The 21567-nt window shown below is 34.7% G+C and overlaps 1 protein-coding gene across 1 annotated transcript in view; it reads left to right on the top strand.

Moving 5' to 3' along the window:
* Nucleotides 1-21567, top strand: part of COL11A1 (collagen type XI alpha 1 chain) — a 208274-nt gene that overhangs the window by 155744 nt on the left and 30963 nt on the right. Inside the window, exons 45-50 of the mRNA XM_056139025.1 lie at nucleotides 1321-1374; nucleotides 1850-1957; nucleotides 7585-7638; nucleotides 9286-9339; nucleotides 11106-11159; nucleotides 21443-21496. Of these exons, the coding sequence (XP_055995000.1) occupies nucleotides 1321-1374; nucleotides 1850-1957; nucleotides 7585-7638; nucleotides 9286-9339; nucleotides 11106-11159; nucleotides 21443-21496 (378 nt within the window). The remainder of the gene's footprint in view (nucleotides 1-1320; nucleotides 1375-1849; nucleotides 1958-7584; nucleotides 7639-9285; nucleotides 9340-11105; nucleotides 11160-21442; nucleotides 21497-21567) is intronic.

Raw genomic sequence — 21567 nt, 5'->3', positions numbered from 1 at the left:
GCTTTTGGATTTCTTGGGACTCTTAATTGGAGTAGCTCCCATTGGTGCTTGGGACCACATATTGCTGAAGATCACTTCCAGCCCCTTAAGATATCTACACAGCTCCAGTGATATTTTTTTCATAATAATTTCCTAATTTTTACCTATCCAAATATTATATATGAATAACATATTATCTTTGTAATTACTGTTTATTTTGGGATTCAGTTAAATTGCAGTCAAGTCTCTTTTAAAAGTTATGACTTAAATTATATAATAGTTCCAAACCTAGAAGCCTAAATGAAACTAAGGCACTAGTTAATTTATACTCCATCACTTTTTATCATTAGTTCAAATTTGTTGTAGTGTTTCTGTTATAGAATCTTAACCTGATGGAACCCTGAAAAAACTCAGCTATGCTACTGTCCTTGGACCATTTACTTGATGCATTCTTCCCAACATAAAGGACAACCCATATCAGTGACCACTTTGTTTTGTATTGTATTTGGTTTATATTTTGAATTTGCATTCATAATGCTTTTTCAGTCATTACTGTAGTAGTAGCAAAATTGTATAAGAAACATATTTATGAGGGCAGGGATATAGCACAAGTGCTGTGCTATGCCTGGCATGTGTAATCTCTGGGATTGAATCCCTAGGTTCAAACTCTGTTAGCACATGGTCCCCTGAACACCTCCTAGGGTAGTGTTGGTAACTCTGGAGCATGAATGAGCCCAAGAACTGAACTGTCTGGCTTGTATCACTGAACTAAAATTCATATGTTATGACCCTTTGACAAATCAGTCTGCCCATAGTCTACTAAGAATTGTTGAATATAACAAAAAAAGTATGTATTATGACTCCTCATGACTTGAAATCTTTTATTAAAAATAGCAATTGTGGGACATCTGATGTGGGTTCTCATGTGTTATATATAAATTAAATTCTAGATGTTTATATTATACATTCTGTGTGATGAGATTATCCTCGATACTAAAGGTAATGAGAAGATAGTGTATAAGTATATTATGTGTTCTTTGCCCACAAATAGGCGAGACACATTTCTTAAAAAAATGTGATATTTTGAAATTTTCAATTTTTCAACTTTGACCTGATTTATGTTAACCTATTTGGAACATTACAGATGAGAATGCTATGAGTAATTTCCATTTAAATTTGTTGCAATTATGCAATTTCTTTTCGGAGTAAAATGAATAGTAGCTGAGTACAATAAATACAAAAGATTTTCTTTTTTCTCCCCCAAAGATCTATAGAGATGTTTAATAAACTGAGGCTTTTCTAGCTTCAGTTTCAATATTGCTGATTTTTCCCTCACTACAGGGTCCTCCTGGTCCTCCCGGACTTCAAGGACCCGTTGGTGCCCCGGGAATTGCAGTAAGTATGCTTCTTGGTTCAAGTCTTAACTCCTTATAATCCCCTCAGAAAATGTATGAACTGTCATGTAATCATTTATATCATGTGGTGACAACTGTGTGTGCTTAAGGTGCAATCACATTTAGGCTATTTAATATAGCAATCCCAACCTATCGTTATAAAGAAAAATATTGTCAGTTTCCGTTGGGAAGCATTTAATTTATAGTAAATTCCAAGTATTCACTCCTCTACCCCCCTATGTTAACAGCTTTTATTTAACTTGTTATGCATGATAATTTCTAAGTTAATCATCTTCTAGAAATAAAGAATGTAAGCAACACAAACAATGGTGTGCTTTAAACAGAGACAAATTTAAACATGTTTGCACATAGTTATTCGGAAATAGACCAAGTGATTAAATTTAAAATGTTTATGATAAGTTTTAATCAGAGTCTTGATTTTTCTAATTTGTCATCACTTCCATGGTCTTTTGTAGGGAGGAGATGGTGAGCCAGGTCCCAGAGGACAGCAGGGGATGTTTGGTCAGAAAGGTGATGAGGGCGCCAGAGGCTTCCCAGGCCCACCTGGCCCCATAGGTCTTCAGGTAAGATGCTCTTGGCATTATATAATACATACTGCCATTATATTTCACTGTGAGTTGGCTGTTGGCTGAAAGCAAACACATTTTCATTAATTCTATAAGGAGCTTAGGTACAATGTTTAACCTTAATGAGTGTTTTACTTAAACATAGACCTGAACTCCAGTGCATTTTACCAATTATTATTAGTTTTTCTGAAACAGCATCTGCCCTAGTTCCAGTTTCTACAGTACATTAGCCCTACCTTAGATGTTATACTTCCTTTCTTTATTCTCATTTTATTAAAGAAAAGTAATCAACAAGTTAAAAAAGGTTTTCTTACAGGTTGCATGCTCAGAAAATTAGTTCAGATGACTAGAAAAAATTAAAAACATTCTGAGATATAATAAAAAGTCAGTAGCAACTAAAAATATTACAAACAACAAATTTTATAATACAAACATAAGTTATTAAGAGTCAATTATTCCAAATATCTTAGGGTTATTTAAATGTTTGTGTTATTTATTTATAAAGTAGTTCACTTATTTATTTGTTATTTATTTATAAAGTGGCTGGAGAGATAGCACAGCGGTAGGGCGTTTGCCTTGCACGCAGCCAACATGGCCGACCCGAGTTCGATTCCTCCGCCCCTCTCGGAGAGCCCGGCAAGCTACCGAGAGTATCTCGCCCACACGGCAGAGCCTGGCAAGCTCCCCTTGACGTATTGGATATGCCAAACACAGTAACAACAAAGTTTCCAAAGGAGACGTTACTGGGCCCGCTCGAGCAAATCGATGATCAACAGGAGGGCCTTTATTTACTTACTTTACTTAAAGCAGTTCACAATATTTGGGCAGGAGTGGGTAGGGCGTTTGCCTGCACAAGGACAACTGGACTACCCGGGTTCGATTCCTCCATCCCTCTCGAAGAGCCCGACAAGCTACCTAGAGTATCTTGCCACAGGATAAAACCTGGCGAGCTACCTGTGACGTATTTGGTATGCCAAACACAGTAACAAGTCTCAGGATGGTGACTGCTACAGTGTATTTAAATGACTTTTAAGTACTAAATTGAATTATTTAAAGTGATATTTAAATTTAAAGTAATATTTGCATTTAAACTAATATCTAAGTATTAAAATTTGAAAGTTTTAATTATTTATAGAGGCTATAGTACCATTAACATAATAATACTTCTTATTACTTTTGAGTTATAATTTATGTTTTGAAGCAATTTAAAAGTATCAGTATTATGTTAAAACATATCATCAGCTAGTAAAATTTTATTCCAACATTTCTTACAACTGGATTCAAGCAAAACATTGCACAACAAATATCTGTTCTGTTTCTCCACCCTCCTGTGTCATGTTTCCTACTCTCTACACATTTGGAAAATACTGGACTTTCTTTTTCCAATTACTTAGTCCATATCTTCTCAGTGATTTCAGAAGAGGTCATTAAATTTTGTTTTAAAGACATTGTTGAGAATACTCTATGTAACATTACCAATTTTACAGATGGTTAAATACAATCTTAATTACTATACTTACATATTATACTTTGGAATTTAGCTGTATTTAAAATTTATTAAGTTTCAGCAAAGCAAATAGAGGCTAAATTGTTTTATTTTAATTTTAGTTTTCTTTTAATAAAGTGAAAGTATTTATTTTAATACCAATATCTAATTTAGAGAATTATGAAAATTATTATATCTGCTACTGAACAGGAGCCTATAATTTTCCACTTTTATTTTAATGCCAAAATAATTATTTTACTAGAGGTACTTTAGTATTTGTATTTTTTATATTTACTAGGCAAAAATAAATAAGAAATCATAAGTACCATATCAGTATGTTTGATAAACACATCTCTGAGTATTAAATAATATTTTCTATATTTGCTGTATCTCAATATTACCTATCATTTTTTTCCTATTTAATCAGTTACCCTGAATTTTAAGAGGTTGTAATTTCAAATTTAATTCTCAGGATTAAAGAAAATATCTTGTAGCTTACATTTATAAAATATTAAATTCAGATTATCTCTATCTCCACAGTGTAAGAAATTTGCCCCAATGAGGATGAGTCAAGGTTTTAGTTCATTAAAAAATTGATGAAATTTGCCCACAGCTAGTTCTTTAAATCTGGAATCTGAAAAAATGCTAATATAATTAAAATGTTCGCAATTACATCTATTTCTTTTAATTCGGTGTTCTTGGCAGAAAATTTGTCAGCAATTATGATAAACAACAATAATAATAATATACCCTTTTTAAATGACTTTGTTTTTCAATTTAGTATTTACTGTTTGTCTTGATCTGAGAGGTAAATATAAAATGGGATTTCTTTACTTAAATTTATTATTGAACTCATAACATAAGTGGAAAGATATTTTAAATTGAAAGATCTTAAAACAGAACCTCCCTATGTATAAATTACTCCCTGGGAGAAAGTTAGGAACATTAAAAACTGATTGACACTAGAGTGCTATTTAACATGCTCTTTAACTATTTAACTATTTAACTATTTAACTGCAACAAGAGAAGTTGATCATGATATCTTATTTAATTTTAATACTGAGAATGTTTTAATCAACTCAAACTATCCTCAGAAATCACTAAAAATAAATATCACCTTTTTTCTACTGACAATTTCCTCTTTAGCTAATATTAAGAACAATGAAATACATAAAGAAAAAATTACACAGCTGGGCTTACTTAGAGAAACAAGAAATCTATAAACTTTTATTCCTGTGCTATTCAATTTAGGTATTCAAAATCAAATGCATTTTATAATAAAAGGAGACATAAACCTGATCATTATAGGAGTTTAATTGTTGATTTACAGTTTATTGTTGATTTAAATTTATAACAAAAATTTTAAGGTTTACTACTTACGAAAATATAATTAAATGAAATTTTTGTTTTAACTGCTTTGAAATAAGTATGCATGTCAAAGAATTTTAATCCATGTCCTCCATCAGTGAATTAAAATCTCCTAAGTTGTGAACTTTGGCAATTAAATTTCTTATTTTTAAACTATTGAACCAGAATTATTGTTTTATACCCTTTGCTGCTACAACTGCTCACCATCAGATCGTCTGGATCCCTCCACAGTTAGCTTAAGATCGCCACTCCCATCTCCATTCCCCCCACTGCCCTTAGGAAACATTTTTTTCTGACCATATTTTAGAACGGTGTCCAGTGGAAATTTCTTAACCCGTTGCTTTATTTCCTTAAACTCCCTAAGATAGTGAGATCATTGGCTGTTAGTTTCTTCCTGACTCACTTCACTTACCATGACTCTCCAGTTCCATCCAAGTTACAGCAAACTGAATGATTTATCTTTGCACATAATTGAGTTATATTACATCGTGTATATACATGGTAGTACTATATTTTATGAATGAGCAATTAGAGTAATTGAAAAATTTAGTCATCATAGTGTTATAAATAGCCTTTTGTTTTGTTTTGTACTTCCTTTTATTTATTTTCTTAAAATTTATAAATTCGTCATTCAGTCAAAAAGAGAGGGATAGACATAGAAAGATTGCATTCATCTGAGGAATATAAAGTAACAAAATAGGAAACTAATACCCAAGAATAGCCGAGATTAGTACCAGGAGATTTACTCCATGGCTTGGAGACAAGCCACACATGCTAGGGGAAAGGGCAGCTCAGATAGAGAAGGGTAAAGGTAAGGTAAAGGTAAAGGCCCTCCCGTTGATCGTCGATTTGCTCGAGCGGGCCCAGTAACGTCTCCATTGGAGACTTTGTTGTTACTGTGTCTGGCATATCGAATACTCTCGGTAGCTTGCCAGGCTCTCCGAGAGGGGCGGAGGAATCGAACTCGGGTCGGCCATGTTGGCCGCTTGTAAGGCGAACGCCAGAGAAGGGAGCACCAAATAAAAGGTGTTGGGAGGATCCACCCAGGACGGGAGAACATGCTGAAAATAGACTATAGACCAAACATGATTGCCACTCAGTGCCTCTTTTGTGGACCACAATGCCCAAAAGGAGAGAAGAAAAGAGAATGCCCTGCCATGGAGGCAGGGTGGGGCGGGGGGATGGGGGGTGGGAGGGATACTGGGATCTGTGGTGGTGGAAAATGGGCACTGGTGGAGGGATAGGTATTTGATCATTGTATAATTGAAACCCAAGCACAAAAATTTGTAAGTCTACAACTGTACCTCACGGTGTTTCACTAATAAAAATTTAAAAAAATAAATTTTCATTCAGTCAGCATTGTATTGTAAACCTGGTTCTTACTGAATTCTCTGCTAGTCACAAAAGGTAAAATACTGAGAACTTAAAAACCGAAATCTAAAAGTAGCTCATGGCAATAGGTATACAATTCAAACACATGCAAAGTATTGTGATATGAAAGCATTATCAAGTCATTTTTGGTGGGAATATCAAGTCATTTTTGGTGAGGATCAAGAAGATCAAGATAGAGTAAAATAATTTTCCCTTGGATATATATAGTCATGTAGAAGTTGCTAGGAGGCTCCTTTATTGTTTTGTTTTTTTTCGTAAGAGAATCTTTCCCAAAGCAGTTTATACTATAATTAGATTGAAGAATAAATTTGAGAAGACAGAGGTTTTCCCTCAATAAATTCCTGACACTTGTGGATTTATAAGATTGAAGTGGATAAACAGATCAGCTATACATAACACCTTATAATTTGGAAATATATTGGAATATCATTTTCAAAAGAATTTTGACAATCTGGTATTTAAATATGAAACCTTACAGACTACGCTCTTCTAAAGTAACTCAAAATTGCAATATTTTTCAGAAAATCCTTTTCTCCCAAATTCTATATTATTAAAGAACTGAGTTACAAAGTTATTTATAATTTTTTTACACACCGTGTTTCATCACCAATCTCAACAATCTCACCAACTAGTTTTAGCTTTCCTCCACCATTTTTCTCAGGTTCCCTCTCCTACCACCCCATCACAGCCCTAGGTTGCCATCTTGGCAGACATCTTTTGAATTTGATTATTAAATTTGGGTGGCATGATTTCAGTGTTGTTGACACTGGTTTGGATATTTAGCACTATCATTCCTTAACACCACCAATGTACCTGAATCTCGGTGACCCCTGCCCCCATTGTTCTCACCTCTTCTCCCCTGCCATTTCACTCTGTCTCTTTCTTTTTTCCTTCTTACACTCTGGGACCATGAGTGATCTAGGCATTCACCCTTTAAACCATTGCATTTCTTCATCTAGTTTCTCTAAATACCTTATGTAAGTTATATCATCCAGTGTTTGTCCTTCTTTTGGCTGACTTTATTTAATATGATATCTTCAAGTTCCATTGATGTTGCAATAAATTGCATAATTTCATCATCCCTTACAGCTGGGTAGTATTGTGTATATATATAAAATATCTTCATGACCCACAAATCTGCTGTTGGAAATCTAGGTTGATTTCAAATCTTAGCTATTGTACTGAGTGCTGCAATGAAAAATGGTGTGCATATGTCTTTGGAATGAATATTTTCCTGTCTTGGAGTAGATAACCAAAAGAAAGTATTCATAACAGTCTTATCTACTGATTATAAAAACTGGAACACATAATGTTGCATTCTTATATCCTCAGATAAAATTATATATTTATGCTCATTTATCCAATTAAATTTTCTTAGGGTCTTCCAGGCCCACCTGGTGAAAAAGGTGAAAATGGTGATGTTGGTCCTATGGTAAGTTTCTGTGTTTTAGTTCTTGCTTGGATATTATTTGTGTCTACATCATTGATGCATTTTTAAAGTTGTCCTAAAGTCTATGAATTTTCAAACATTAGCTCCCCTTTTTCTTATGTAATCTGAACACATAGTTGAAATATCTTTTGTCATCTATATTAGCTGTCATATTTTTCTCTCTCACTTTGGAATAGTATAGATGTGTACAGAAAAAATTGGCTTTAAATATTATGATGCACATTTTTACTTCTATGCCTACAATTACTCATGTATACATTCAGGAATATATAATATGTCATGTAATATATAGTATACAATGTATAGACATGCACATGCCCAGTGTAAACAGATATTTATATATAAATATAAACTATAAATACTGTGTGGTGTATATATACATATTTGCATAAATATAAATATATAAAATCTTTTTATCTTTAGCTTGGGATTTTTACTTGGACCAGGTACAACCAAATTACAGCTGTCGAGAATTTTATAATTTGCTAGTTGGATTAGCAAAATATTAAAAATAAACTTTTCTTTTAAGACAAAGTTTTAATTTAATAAGGAATATAAGGATTTCTTTCTTAATTAGAGTTCTGTGTCATAATTATTTGTAATTATTGATTTGGCTTCCTGTTCTAAATTTAATTCTCAAAGATTAACTGAAAATTTAAATACATGTGTTTATTAAGCAGTATATTAGATAAGAAAACAACTTGCCGGGTAATTGAAATCTATAATGAAATGTAATTAGCACATTTCCCTATTGATCCTTCTTTTCACTAAGCATTGTCCTCAACTTTCTTCAGAGTAAATATTTTCTCTTTTTTTAACCACTGTGTTAGATTTTTAATGCTCTTCAAATAAGAAACTATTCTTACAACTGAAAAAAATCAGGGGCTGGATAAATAATACAGCATGTACAGCTCTTGTCTTGCACAAGGCCAACCCAGGTTCAATCCACAGTCCCCCATATGGTCGACTAAGCTGCCCCCCGCCCCCGCCCAAGGAGTCATCCTTGAACACAGGGGCAGGAGTAATCTCTGAACACTACAGGGTGTGGCCCAAATCCCAAAATGGAAATAAAAAACAAAAAAGATAAGAAAAGGGGAAGGAAGTGGAATGTGGGGAGAAAAAAGGTCAGGCAGAGAAAAGCAGAGTATGGCAAAGAAATTTGCATTACCTTTATGCTCTGGCACAACCTGTTCTATCTGAAGCATTACTAGTTGCATAATGATTCATTTTACAAAAGTACCAATAGGCTTTCCTAGTTTTTTAATTATGATTGTTAATTGCGGGACCCACACAATGATACTGAAGGTCACATCACTCCATGTAATGCTCAGGCAGCCCATTCAGTGCCTTAGATCATGCGAAACCTGTACTCTACCTAATTGAGCTAAACCTCACTACCTGGACTTTTCTACATTCAATCAGATCCTTTTTCTAAGGTTCAAATTTTCCCACAGTCAACATGTTAAATAACCACTTGTTAAGTTGTATACAGAAATAATCACTTATAAACCAGATGTAGTTCATTTTCTATAATTTTACTGAAGAAATTTAGTTTTCATAATTACAAAATAAAATATCCAACTGCATTGAAATCCCAGTTTTGTAAATCTTAACATTCATTTCTTGCAGGGTCCGCCTGGTCCTCCAGGCCCAAGAGGTCCTCAAGGTCCAAATGGAGCCGATGTAAGAACTATAAAATAGACATATAATACGTTGAAGTAATTATACTGTGGTTTAATTTAATGGCAAATATTAACTAGATACAATGGAGATCTATTACTAGTATTTAATTTTTGAAGCAGAGAACAGATCAAGAAGCATCAGCTTACTGCATTTTATTTTACACAAAAATATTCTTTATATAAAATTAAATGACATTAAAATACATTTTTTGTAGTTCACATTCAAAATATATTTATTTGTAGATGAGAAGTATTACATAGTCTACAATAAATTGTTAAATCCATCATGTCTAAGACTGTACCTTGCAAATAACAATAGTTCAAATAATAATTAGTGAACTAGTTCAAGTTTAACGCTTATTTCTAATGATGACATAAACTATGGTGCATATTGAATATGTACTAACCTAAGTCTATACTAAAATAATACATTATATATGAATCTGTCATCGGTATTTTTATCTAAAGCTTTTCATTGAATATTTTAAGTTTATGAAGTGTGTTAGAGTAATAAAAAACATGATATGCTCGACTCTTACCCGATAGATATTTACTCTCAGTTGCATAAAGATTATCTTCTTTAACCAAGAAAAAAAAAGTGGGGGTGTGCTGTTCTTTTCCTGTATTAATATACTTTGAAATGCAGTGCCATAATTACATTCTTATTGCATTTAATGAATTTAAAGGTTCTGATTTTTATCTCTATTTTTGTTGTCACTTAAACACACAGAAAAAAAGCCTTTTATTCTTGTCTTTATTGTTTTTCTTTTGCCTGACCTACATTCTGGCAGATCAGAAATATATAGGAGCAGATAAAACTAAAACTTTTAGGATTTCCTTCCTTTCTCTCTCCCTTCCACTCTCCCTTCCTCTCTCCCTTTCTCTCTCCCTCCCTCCCTTCCTCCCTCCCTCCCTCCCTCCCTCCCTCCCTTCCTTCCTTCCTTCCTTCCTTCCTTCCTTCCATTCCTTCCTTCCTCCCGTCCTCCCTCCCTCCCTCCCTCCCTCCCTCCCTCCCTTCCTTCCTTCCTTCCTTCCTTCCTTCCTTCCTTCCTTCCTTCCTTCCTCCCTTCTTCCCTTTCTTCTTCTCTCCCTCCCTTATTCCCTTTCATCCTCCCTCCATCCCCTTCTTCCTTCTGTTCAGCCTTCCCTCCTTCATTCATTCTGTCGTTTTCTTCCTTCCCTTCCTTTCATCTCTATTGTATGAGGCCACTTTTTTGGTGTTAGGTGCTCTTGGAAATGTTCAGGAGGGATTTCAGGATCAAAACCTAGGCTTCACATATGCATGTCATGTCTATAGTTTTAGCCACTTCCAGATCTGAGCTTTTAAAATTTTAATACCGTTTAAAGTCTAAGAATTCTTTGTATTTTTCGATAGATTAGAATGATCATTTGTTCCACCACAAAAATCTGTAGTCATCATCTAAAACTCTCCCAATCAATGGGTACAAATAAATAAATGATATTGTTTTTGTTATATTAGCATGACCAAAGCTGGAAAGCTTGTTTATCTTTGGATTTCTGGTGAATTTGAAGATTGTTGTAGTATTATTAAATCATTTAGTGTATTGACATTGACTAATAGTGTATAGAAATTTGACTCAAGTTTGACTCAAAATAAAATGCATCATTTTGTGTCATACTTCAAGTAACTTGGAAGCCACACACGTATTTTTGAGACAAACTATAAATTTGTTTGCTATGTATTGTAAGATATAACAATATATAAGATATAGAATAGAAATAATTATTTTTCTACCTACACTGCAGGGACCACAAGGGCCCCCAGGATCCATAGGCTCAGTGGGTGGCGTTGGAGAAAAGGTAAGAATGTTGTGATACTTGAAGCAAAGAATTGAAGACTTTGGTCATGTTTTCACTAATATATGAGCTAATATAATTCTATAAAAATATAGAGAATATTTTAAATGCATTTAATAGTACAAACAGTTTACAGTAATATGAATAATAGCATATCTACTCATATATAAATATTTAAGTAAAAGTATTTTAATATACCATATGTTATAGAAAGTTATTGTACTAAATTATGAATCTGAATTTTGTCTTTAATCGTTGTAAACATACCTTGATGACACAATTAGAAAATTTTAAGCAACAAGAAGTAAAGTTTAGAGAATTTGAGTAATTCTATCCAAGTGTTTTATTAGAAAAAAAGTCAGGATCAACTCAAACCATTTATGTCTGACTAGATTAAATGTCCCTATAACACTCATTACTAGAAATAGAAGAGATTGGTTGGTATTTAAAAGGGAAAAGAGAATCTTTGAAATTGAACACAAATTAATCATTCATTTTGTCATATATTGAGTTTTATTTTCATTAATAATACTCTGACCTCCCTTTGACACATTTCAAAATAGTTGGCATATGCCACAACATCTATGCTCAGAATAGCTTCCTTTTCTCATGAATATGATTTCACTTTAAAGATCTGATCTTTCTTTTATGAAAATGACAGAATTATTTCTCATACCTTATTTATGCATTCATGCTCATTTCTCCATAGAATTTTGAAGAATATTAGAATTGATATTGCATTATTTAGAAACAATGCAACAAATTTTTTTTGTCGTGATGGAAGAACACTTAATTTTACGCCATAAAATGTACGAAAGAAATGGGTAGAAATTTCCTGACTCTTCTAATAAATAATCTAATAATATTAGAAATAAATTCTTACCTGAAAAATAATTATGTAGATCCCAATGTTTTTATATATCATAACTTGTAATTCAGTTACTTATCCAAATTAAAGCATTTTCAGAAAAAGAATTATAAAATATCGTGTCAAAATACAATATTTTCTATTTGTTTTTGTTCATCACCTACTTGTATATTTTGGCTATAATTAATTGTATGTGATTACGCAATTTAGTTTCTTGGTTATTAAATTAGAAATTTTTCTAATTCATCTAATTCTTACTAAAATTTTCTAACTCTTACTACATTTAAGTCTAGTTTTGGACTTTTGTGCACTTTGGAATTTTAAGATTTCTAATAAACAGAGACAGTTGAATTAAAGGTGATTTTGGAAGAATATTTTTGATTGAGTATAGCCATCATAATAAGAATAATGAAGGTGACTACTGATGATGTCACTTTTAGGGAAGTGGAGAAGTCAGCCAAATGCCTCTCTTCTCACACTTTGCACAACTTCCTCCTGAAATTAATGCTGTCTAGATAGTTCTGAGAAATAGTTGCTTGTTTCGCTTTTGGCCACTTAGCAATTCTAAAATATTTAAGGTTCTTTTAAGGTTATATTACTTGTTTCCTAAAGCTTTGGGGTGTAGTTGCAATATTTTTTAAAGTACTTCACTTGCATCTTTTTATGCCTTTTTTTGTTACTCTTGAAGATACATGTACAAGCCAGATGTTTGGGGTTTTGGGAAACTCCCTTTGCATACTGTTTCTCTTTGTTTAATGCAGATCTGATAACAGCTCCCCAAACTTTGGGTCTTAAGAGAATGATTCATTCACTAGATCATGTTGATAATTTAACTTCTTACAAAAATAAATGTACCTGAGTATAAAGGTAAAAGGTAAAGGCCCTCCCGTTGATCGTCGATTTGCTCGAGCGGGCTCAGTAACGTCTCCATTGGAGACTTTGTTGTTACTGTGTCTGGCATATCAAATACTTTCGGTAGCTTGCCGGGCTCTCCGAGAGGGGCCTGAGTATAAGAATTATATTTAAAATATTTTGAATTTTACTCTATAAAATTCTTTTTTTGTGATAAAGAAATCAAACAAAACTTTTTTTTCCCTCTGGGATACAGAGAAATATAATTTGTTGTAATGTTGTAGATTACTGATGTCAGCTTTGAGTCTGGATCAATGCTTGTTTTTACTTTTGAAATTTTATCACAAGTTAAAATTAAGTAAAAAAGAAAGCTAGTCTTTCTTGACATACATAGCACTTTACTTAAATATGTTTAACCTATTTTATATGCAAAATATTTGTTAAAATGATTTTTCACATAAGTGATTTCATATCAGTGATTTCTTCAAAACAACAAAATATGTCAGAATACTTATACATTTTATGGCTTTAAGCATACACAGTAATTTCTTGTTCCTTCGTGAAGATAACTTTAACCTAAAACTATTGTATTCTACAGTAGAATAAAATGGTTACATGTGGTACTAAATTTAAGATTGAACACTTTTTATGTGCCAGTACTCTTCTCAGAATTTATATATTTTATTAATTATTATTCTTTAAAAATATCATATTTCTTTAAACTCAGAAAGCATATTAGATTTTTGAAGGATTACAGGTACAAGGAAATAGGGAGTAAGTGCTTACCAGGTAAAGGCTTTTCTTTTGGGGAAACAATTTTTAATGTACTAAATGCTATTGAATTGTATACTTTTATAAATTTCATTTGACTTAATTATAATTGAAAGATAACTTTTACCTATAAAATATTAAAAAATAAAAATACCATAGTAATGAGCAATGTTGCATTTATAAAAATGTAATATTGTGATTTATTTCTGTTTTTTCAAAAGATTTAAAAATATTTTAGATAATATTTATTTTACCTTCAATAATTTCTGTTCATGTTGTCCACACATGTAAAAATTGTAATCTTCATATCTGTATTGAAAAATGAACACTAATTCATTGCTCTCAAAATGAAGTCTGTAGGAAAATTATCTTTAAATTTATCTTTTAATTTTAAGTGATTATCTTTTAATCATTTAAACTCATTTCTTTTCTATCATTGCCTGTATTTCAAATTTTTAATTAAAAATTAAAATAATATTTAGATTATTTCATAATGCATATTGATTTAAAAAATAAAAGTGAACAACAAAACATATAGAGACTTGTTTTTAAAATGTAATTATTTCTCCTGAGTTCTAATATCTGTGGACTCACACAGGATAATGTATGCATAATAAAATATTTTCCACATGATTAATAGGCTACTTATTCTTTTCTCCAAGCTTTACTGAAACACAGTTGACAAATAAACACTACATATATTTAAGATCTGTAGCTCGATGTTTCAGTGTTTCTATTTATTGTGAAATTATCTCTACATTCTTGTTAATGAACAATTATACGATCTTGGGCTGGAGCAATAGCACAGCAGTAGGGTGTTTGCCTTGCAATCGGCCCGCCCCGGCTGACCCAGGTTTGATTCCTCTGCCCCTCTTGGAAAGCATGGCAAGCTCCCCATGACGTATTTGATATGCCAAACACAGCAACAGGAAGTCTCACAATGGAGATGTTACTGGGCCCGCTCGAGCAAATCAACGAACAAAGGGAGGAAAGTGCTATATGATCTTACATAGTTTTCTTTATTTGACCATATGGTAAGAACGCTCAATATCTACCTTCTCTGCAAATTTTAAGTATGCTGTTCAGCATTATTAAGTATATTAGATTTATGATCATATACATCTTGAGGTACCAAAATTTTGACTCTTTGACAAATATCTTATAATTTTTCCCACACCTCACTTTCTTTACCACCAATTTTGTGCTCTGCTCTGATGACATTGATTGCTTACAATTTTTCATTTAAGTGAGATCATAATGTATCATACTGTTTATTTGTGTAATACATAAAAGCAGACATTCTGCAAGTGCTTTGAGTGAAACTACTGAAGTTTTATTTTTAAAGTTTAATAATACTTCATAATACAGGTCATATATGTTTTTCCATTGAGATAGCTGAAATTTCATTATGATGTGAACAAAATAAATGCAATATCTAATACCTAATAAATGTAAGATCTACGCAGGTGGCAATATATGTTATTTATCTTGATATAAAAAACAATTTATATGTTATACAAATAATACATTTCTAAAAAATCATTTGATGTCTTTAACTTCAAGAAAGTTAAAATGAATGTAAAACATACTGATTTATTTGTATGATCTATTAGAATGTGGTTTTGTAAAGAAATATTTTGTCAAGAAAAGCTTTTTTTTCATTATCTGTTAGTGTCTGATTTTGAGATGAAGCAATATACTTAAATTTACTTATTTACTTAAATATATTACATTTAATGTATTTCTTGATGTAAAGTAATAGTAACAGATAATTATAAATTTAAAAATTTAGCCTATGTACTTTGTATACTCTTTTGTTTTGTTGAACTTCTAAATTAGCTTTCTCTTTTTATATACATATATACGTATATATACTTCTATACATATGTGTACATAGAGAGAGAGTGTAATAGGCTATCAAATTTATATATAAATCCCCAGAGAGATATGTTTAGTGGAAAGAGGATTTAGAATTACTTTATAATAAATAAACACAAGATTTGAAAAAATTAAGAGACTAAAGAATTTTCTAGAAAATTATGGGAAACATAGGGAACAGAGATCCCCTGCCTGTTCTCACCAACCACAGGTGACCAAGGGATTAAAACCAGGAGCCCCACCCTACCCTGCCCTGTCAGCTTCCACCAACTGCCTGGGATCCAGGGATTCCACACAGAAGACCCACCCTATTGGTACCAGACAAATACCTCACCAGCAGACCTCACTACCTCCACTACCTCCATGACCCAGCCGCCACCATACTCCAGGATACTTTGCGGCCGCGCAACACTTCATAAGAAACTTAATAGCCATCTTTCTGGAAGATCGCACCATATTTGATAGGGTACAAATATGGTTTGAACAATGGGAACAATTGCAGGGACGATTAGAGGTCACCCTAAAAGCCTCTATCGCTCTAGGAGAGCCTGGCAAACTACCGAGAATATCCCACCTGCACTGCAGAGCCTGGCAAGCTATATGTGGCATATTCAATATGCCAAAACCAGTAAATACAATGGGTCTCATCCCCCTGACCCTGAAAGAGCCACTAATATAGCAGCATTAATAGGATGAGGAAGGAGAGGCTAATAAAATCTCAAGGCTGAACCAGGCTGCCAAAACGAAGAAAGACATAAATGACTGTCTGTACTTTCAATGCACGTATGCTGGCATCGGATGCATCCATCGAGGACAAGATGATACAAGCATGAAAGATCAAGTACTACATCAATGGTGTGACAGAAATAAGAAGACATCAATCACATCACGCCGTTTTTGACACTGGAGAAGAACTGTTCCTCAGAACATGCAACAAAAGAGGCGTAGGTGGTGTCAGTGTCCTTGTCAACACGAACTTGGTCATCAGCATTGATTCATTCAAATGCCTAACGACCCAAATCAGACGATTACACATGAATAGATATGGCTCCCTGCCAGCAGTTTCTATCTTCGTTGTGTACACACCAACATCCAATTATGATGAAGGAGAAATTGAGAAGTTCTACTTGGAGCTGGAGAAGTTCTATAAAGAAGACCACACCTTCTACAAGATCACTGTGAGTGATTTTAATGCCAAGATAGGATCAGCCAAAGAACTCCACATTGGGACCCATGGCCTAGAATGGAACGAACAGGGTGAGAGACTGTCTGAGTTCATCATGTCGACCAAGACCATCCATGGTAACTCATAGTTCCAGAAGGCCGAATCTAAATGTGGACATAGGACTATCCCGGTGGATGGTTCCACAGTGAAATTGACCACATCATATTCAATCGATGGTTTTGCCTGACCTATATCGCTGTTCTTGCAAAATTCCAAACAGAATCGGACAACGGTCTCCTTCATGCAAAATTCTACTTCACAAGTGGGGAGAATGGGCTGCAAAGTTTAAGAAGAGAACTCCCAGAACAACCACCAACTGGGAACTCTTTGGCACTATTGTGGCAACATGGGAAGATGCCATTGTTGACAACATTGGCAAGGAATACGATTGACTGGTTTAGCACTTTCATGATTGTATGAGGAACTCTGAGAGAAATAGCCACAAAAAGACACCTGTCTTCCAAAACAATCAAGCTAATTCGCCAACTTGGCTTGGTGCAACCCTCAGGCAACAACAAGCAAATGTCGGAGCTTACAAAGCAGTGGAGAGAAGCAATAAAGGAAGACCTCAAAGAGAAGAGAGCAGCAGTGCTGATAGATGCAGCAGAAGCCAGGAAAAGCATTCACAGCGCCCGCCTGTCTTTCACCAAATACAAGATCAAGATGACTGCCCTCCAACGTCCTGATGGATCTCTCACATCTTCCAGAAGGGCAATGGAGAAGATTGTCCATGACTTCTACTCGGATCTCTTCGATAGTCATATCTACCTGTCCACATACCAAATACTGCAGGACGAATATGTCATTCCCAACGTTCTCCCTTCTGAAATCCAACATGCCATTTCGTCCATAAAGGAGAAAATAACACCCGGCCAGACAAGGTCAGATCTGAACACCTGAAGAACCTGCCGTCAATATTCATCAGTACACTGGCTTGGCTCTTTACATGCTATCTGTCTGAATGCAAGGTTCCGTCCCAATGAAAAACCAGCAGGACTGTACTACTGTACAAGAAAGGATACATCCACAACATTGGCAACAATCGCCCTATCTGCCTATTGTCTGTTGTCTACAAGCTGTTCACTTGAGTCATCCTGAATAGGATTTGCAGAACACTAGATGGACAACCATGCGAGCAAGCTGGTTTCCAAAAAGTATTCAGCACGATCGACCATATTCACACGATAACCAAGCTCATTGAGGTTTCTCAGGAATTCAAGTTGCTGCTCTGTCTAACGTTTATTGATTTAAAGAAGGCCTTTGATTCTGTTGAGACTAAAGCGGTCATCGAAGCTCTAGCCAGTCAGGGCATTCGAACTCAATACATCAGGATCCTCCATGACTCTATTACAGATTGACTACCATGATTTCACCATTCTACAAGGAACTGAACATACATGTCAAGAGAGGGGTTTGGCAAGTTGATACCATTTCACTGGAACTCTTTCTTCAGTGCCACCCTCAAGAACATTATGCGACGACTGGAATGGGAAGTAATGGGAGTGAAGATAGATGGTAGGCAACTACACCACCTCCGCTTTGCTGATGACATTGTTCTAATAACACCAAACATTAGCCAAGCAGCACAAATGCTGGTCAACTTTGACTGTGAGTGTGGAAAGGTCGGACTACAACTGAATCTCACGAAGACAATGTTTATGAGAAACAGCCTCCTTCCTGACGCTCCATTCGCTCTCAACGGAACCACCATCTCCGAATGCAACAGTTATATATACCTAGGTCGAGAAGTCAACATGACAAATGACCTGGCACCTGAGTTGCACAGGAGGAAGAGAGTGGCTTGGAATGCCTTCAAGAGCATCAAAGGAATAGCTAAGAGGTTGAAGAATCTCTGGCTCTGTGCACATCTCAATGATTCCAGTGTTCTTCCTGCATTAACATACACCTCAGACACCTGGGACCTATGAAAACAGGATGAGAAAGCTATTTGGGTCTCCCAAAGAGGAATTGAAAGAACTATGCTTGGAGTATCATGCTTCACTCAAACGAGAGAAAGAATCCAGAGTTCCGACCTCCATCAACATTCAAGAATCAGGGATGCTGTCTTGTTTGCCACGGCATTGAAAATCAGATGGGCTGGACACATAATGAGATTTGGAGACAACTGCTGGACTAGAGCCATTACTGAGTGTATTCCACTGGACATCAAAATATCGCTTGGCCACCCACCCACGATGTAGTCAGACTTCTTTGTCAAAACCCTGAATGATCAGTTTGAGGCTCTACATGTTCCTAGAATGAGAAGACACCCGTTGGTACACAAGCACACGACAGGGATGAATGGAGAAATTAATGACTCCCGCAGAGCAAATCGATGAGTTATGGGATATCAAGTGATCAATTGTGATAAAAAACAAAGACAATCACTTTTTTGAGATGTCAAGCAAGATATTACATTTATAATAATACTGATATTTATGCATATATATGTATATATAGATGATACATAGTATTTAATGCTTATTAATGCTAATATATAATCCTAAATATAGTATTACATATAGTGTGGTTTTATAAGCATAATGTAATTATATCTAGGTAATGAATTAATCAATGTAGGCTTTGAATTAAGTTTGAAAGTGCATTTTTTTATTAATTTTTAAAAAACTAGAATAGTGGCATCTGAAGAGTGTTTATAGTGGCAATATTTTATGAATCAACAGTTGGGACTTGTCAAATGTCAGTCAAGAAAATGTAAGGCATAATATATTACCTCCAACAAAAATTTATAGAGAGTTGGGCATTAATAAGCCAAAGACATGTATATCCAAATAAGTCACTCTCACATACTTGATGAAAAGCAACCAGAAAAGACATGTATATCCAAATAAGTCAGTCTCACATACTTGATGAAAAGCAACCAGAAAATTAGAACTCAAACACTACTTTCAAACTCAGAAAAATTTAATCTTAGATTTTCAAATTAGTGATTATCTATTTTTGAGGTAATGTCACCTTTAGAATTATGAAGGAACAAAAAAATATGAAGGAACCTTTTGGTATACTTATAATGCTGCATTTGATAGTTGACTTCATGACTCTTTTACTTTTTTAAAGTTAGGAATACTCCTAATGGTAATAATATACAAAATTATTTGAATATATGGTTCCATTGCTTAGAGAAATGCATACATTAAATAGAATATGAAATATTTTAAAATAACCATTTTAATATTAAATTATATTGTACATCTTAGAGTCTTATATGTTTTCTTCTGATAACTATTTATGACCATTAAAACAATGAGTAATAAAAATCTGCTATTTAGGGCTGGAGTGATAGTACAGTGGGTAGGGCATCTACCTTGCACATGGTTGACCTGAGTTCGATCTCTGGCATCCCATATGGTCCCCTAAGCACTTCCAGGAATAATTCCTGAGTGCACAGCCTGGAAGGAACCTCTGAGCATTGTTGAGTGTGACCAAAAAAGAAAAAAAATTTAAAAAAAAAGAAAAGAAATCTGCTATTTGCCATAGTATAAATGAATTTATATTTTATTTTATTTTTTTCTTTGCTTTTTGGATCACACCTGGCGATGCACAAGGGTTACTTCTGGTTCTGTTGTCAGGAATTCTCCTGGCCATGCTCGGAGGACCATATGTGATGCTGGGAATCAAACCCGGGTCAGCTGCATTCAAGGCAAATACCCTACCTGCTGTGCTACTGCTCCAACCCCTGAATTTATATTTTAGTAAAACAATACTTGAAATAATTTACTTGACACAATTTTAACATGAAAGTCAAATATATAATTTGTTGGGAGAAAATATACAGATATCATATGAGTCTCCTGTTCCCGCGCCTGGCTGTCCTCACCGGGGCCCCTTGGAGGGGAGGTGGTTGAGTTTCCCTCCCTGCCCTGCGCAGAGCCCCAACAGTTGAAGACCTCCAGAACCAGCCACAACCATGCTGAGACCACTCTCCACATGCATGAAGGTACCAACAGAGGAACAAAGGCATGTGGGTCCTGGGGCTGAGATCTCCAAGCCTGCTCCGATCAGGGCTGAGCATCCTCCACCCAGATCCTTCATCTTCCAGTAGGCAGGGGTCACACCCACTAACTGTCCACCACTCCAGTGCCGTGTAGTCCTATCAACGGCCAAGACCCAGAGACTATAAAACCCAGCTCCCGGAAGCACAAATGCGGCCACACGACATCTTATTATCTCGTTCTTACTTTGGACAATCTGGCAGGCTACCGAATGTAACCTGCCCACATGGCAGAGTCTGGCAAACTCCCCGTGGTGTACCCAATATGCCAAATGCCAGTAATAATGATGGGTCTCATTCTCCTAACCCTGAAATAGCCTTGAATGTGGCACTTTAAAATCTCAGGGCTAGGGCGAAGGAGACGTTACTGGTGCCTGCTCGAGGCAATCGATGAACAGGATGATCGTGATTGTGATCGTGATCATATGTGGTTTGAGTGGTTTGGTAGCAATCTGGGTTAATATGATTACTGTTAATTAATTGCTCATTCAAATGTATATAACCTTTCAAATGCTGCCTTCTCACTTGGAAAATAAAATGATCAATATCAGTAATCTATGAGTGCTTCCTTTTGGTAAAGTTTCTCAGTGCCTTGATATAACATGGTATGGCCTCACTGTTGACCATTTTTACAAATGTGAAATATCATTTTGTGTTCTGATTTAAGATTTTCTTTATAGGGTGAACCAGGAGAAGCTGGAAACCCAGGGCCTCCTGGTGAAGCAGGCACTGGTGTAAGTGCTGTCTTCTTGTTTATGTGGAATGTTGTAAGTCCGTCCAGAAGTAACTTTTTTGGTGGAGCTCT

The sequence above is a fragment of the Sorex fumeus genome, unplaced genomic scaffold, assembly GCF_029834395.1.
Source record: "Sorex fumeus unplaced genomic scaffold, SorFum_2.1 ptg000131l, whole genome shotgun sequence".
NCBI lineage: Eukaryota > Metazoa > Chordata > Mammalia > Eulipotyphla > Soricidae > Sorex > Sorex fumeus.
The sequence above is the reverse complement of the archived record's forward strand: the minus strand, read 5'-3'. Positions and strand labels throughout refer to the sequence as shown.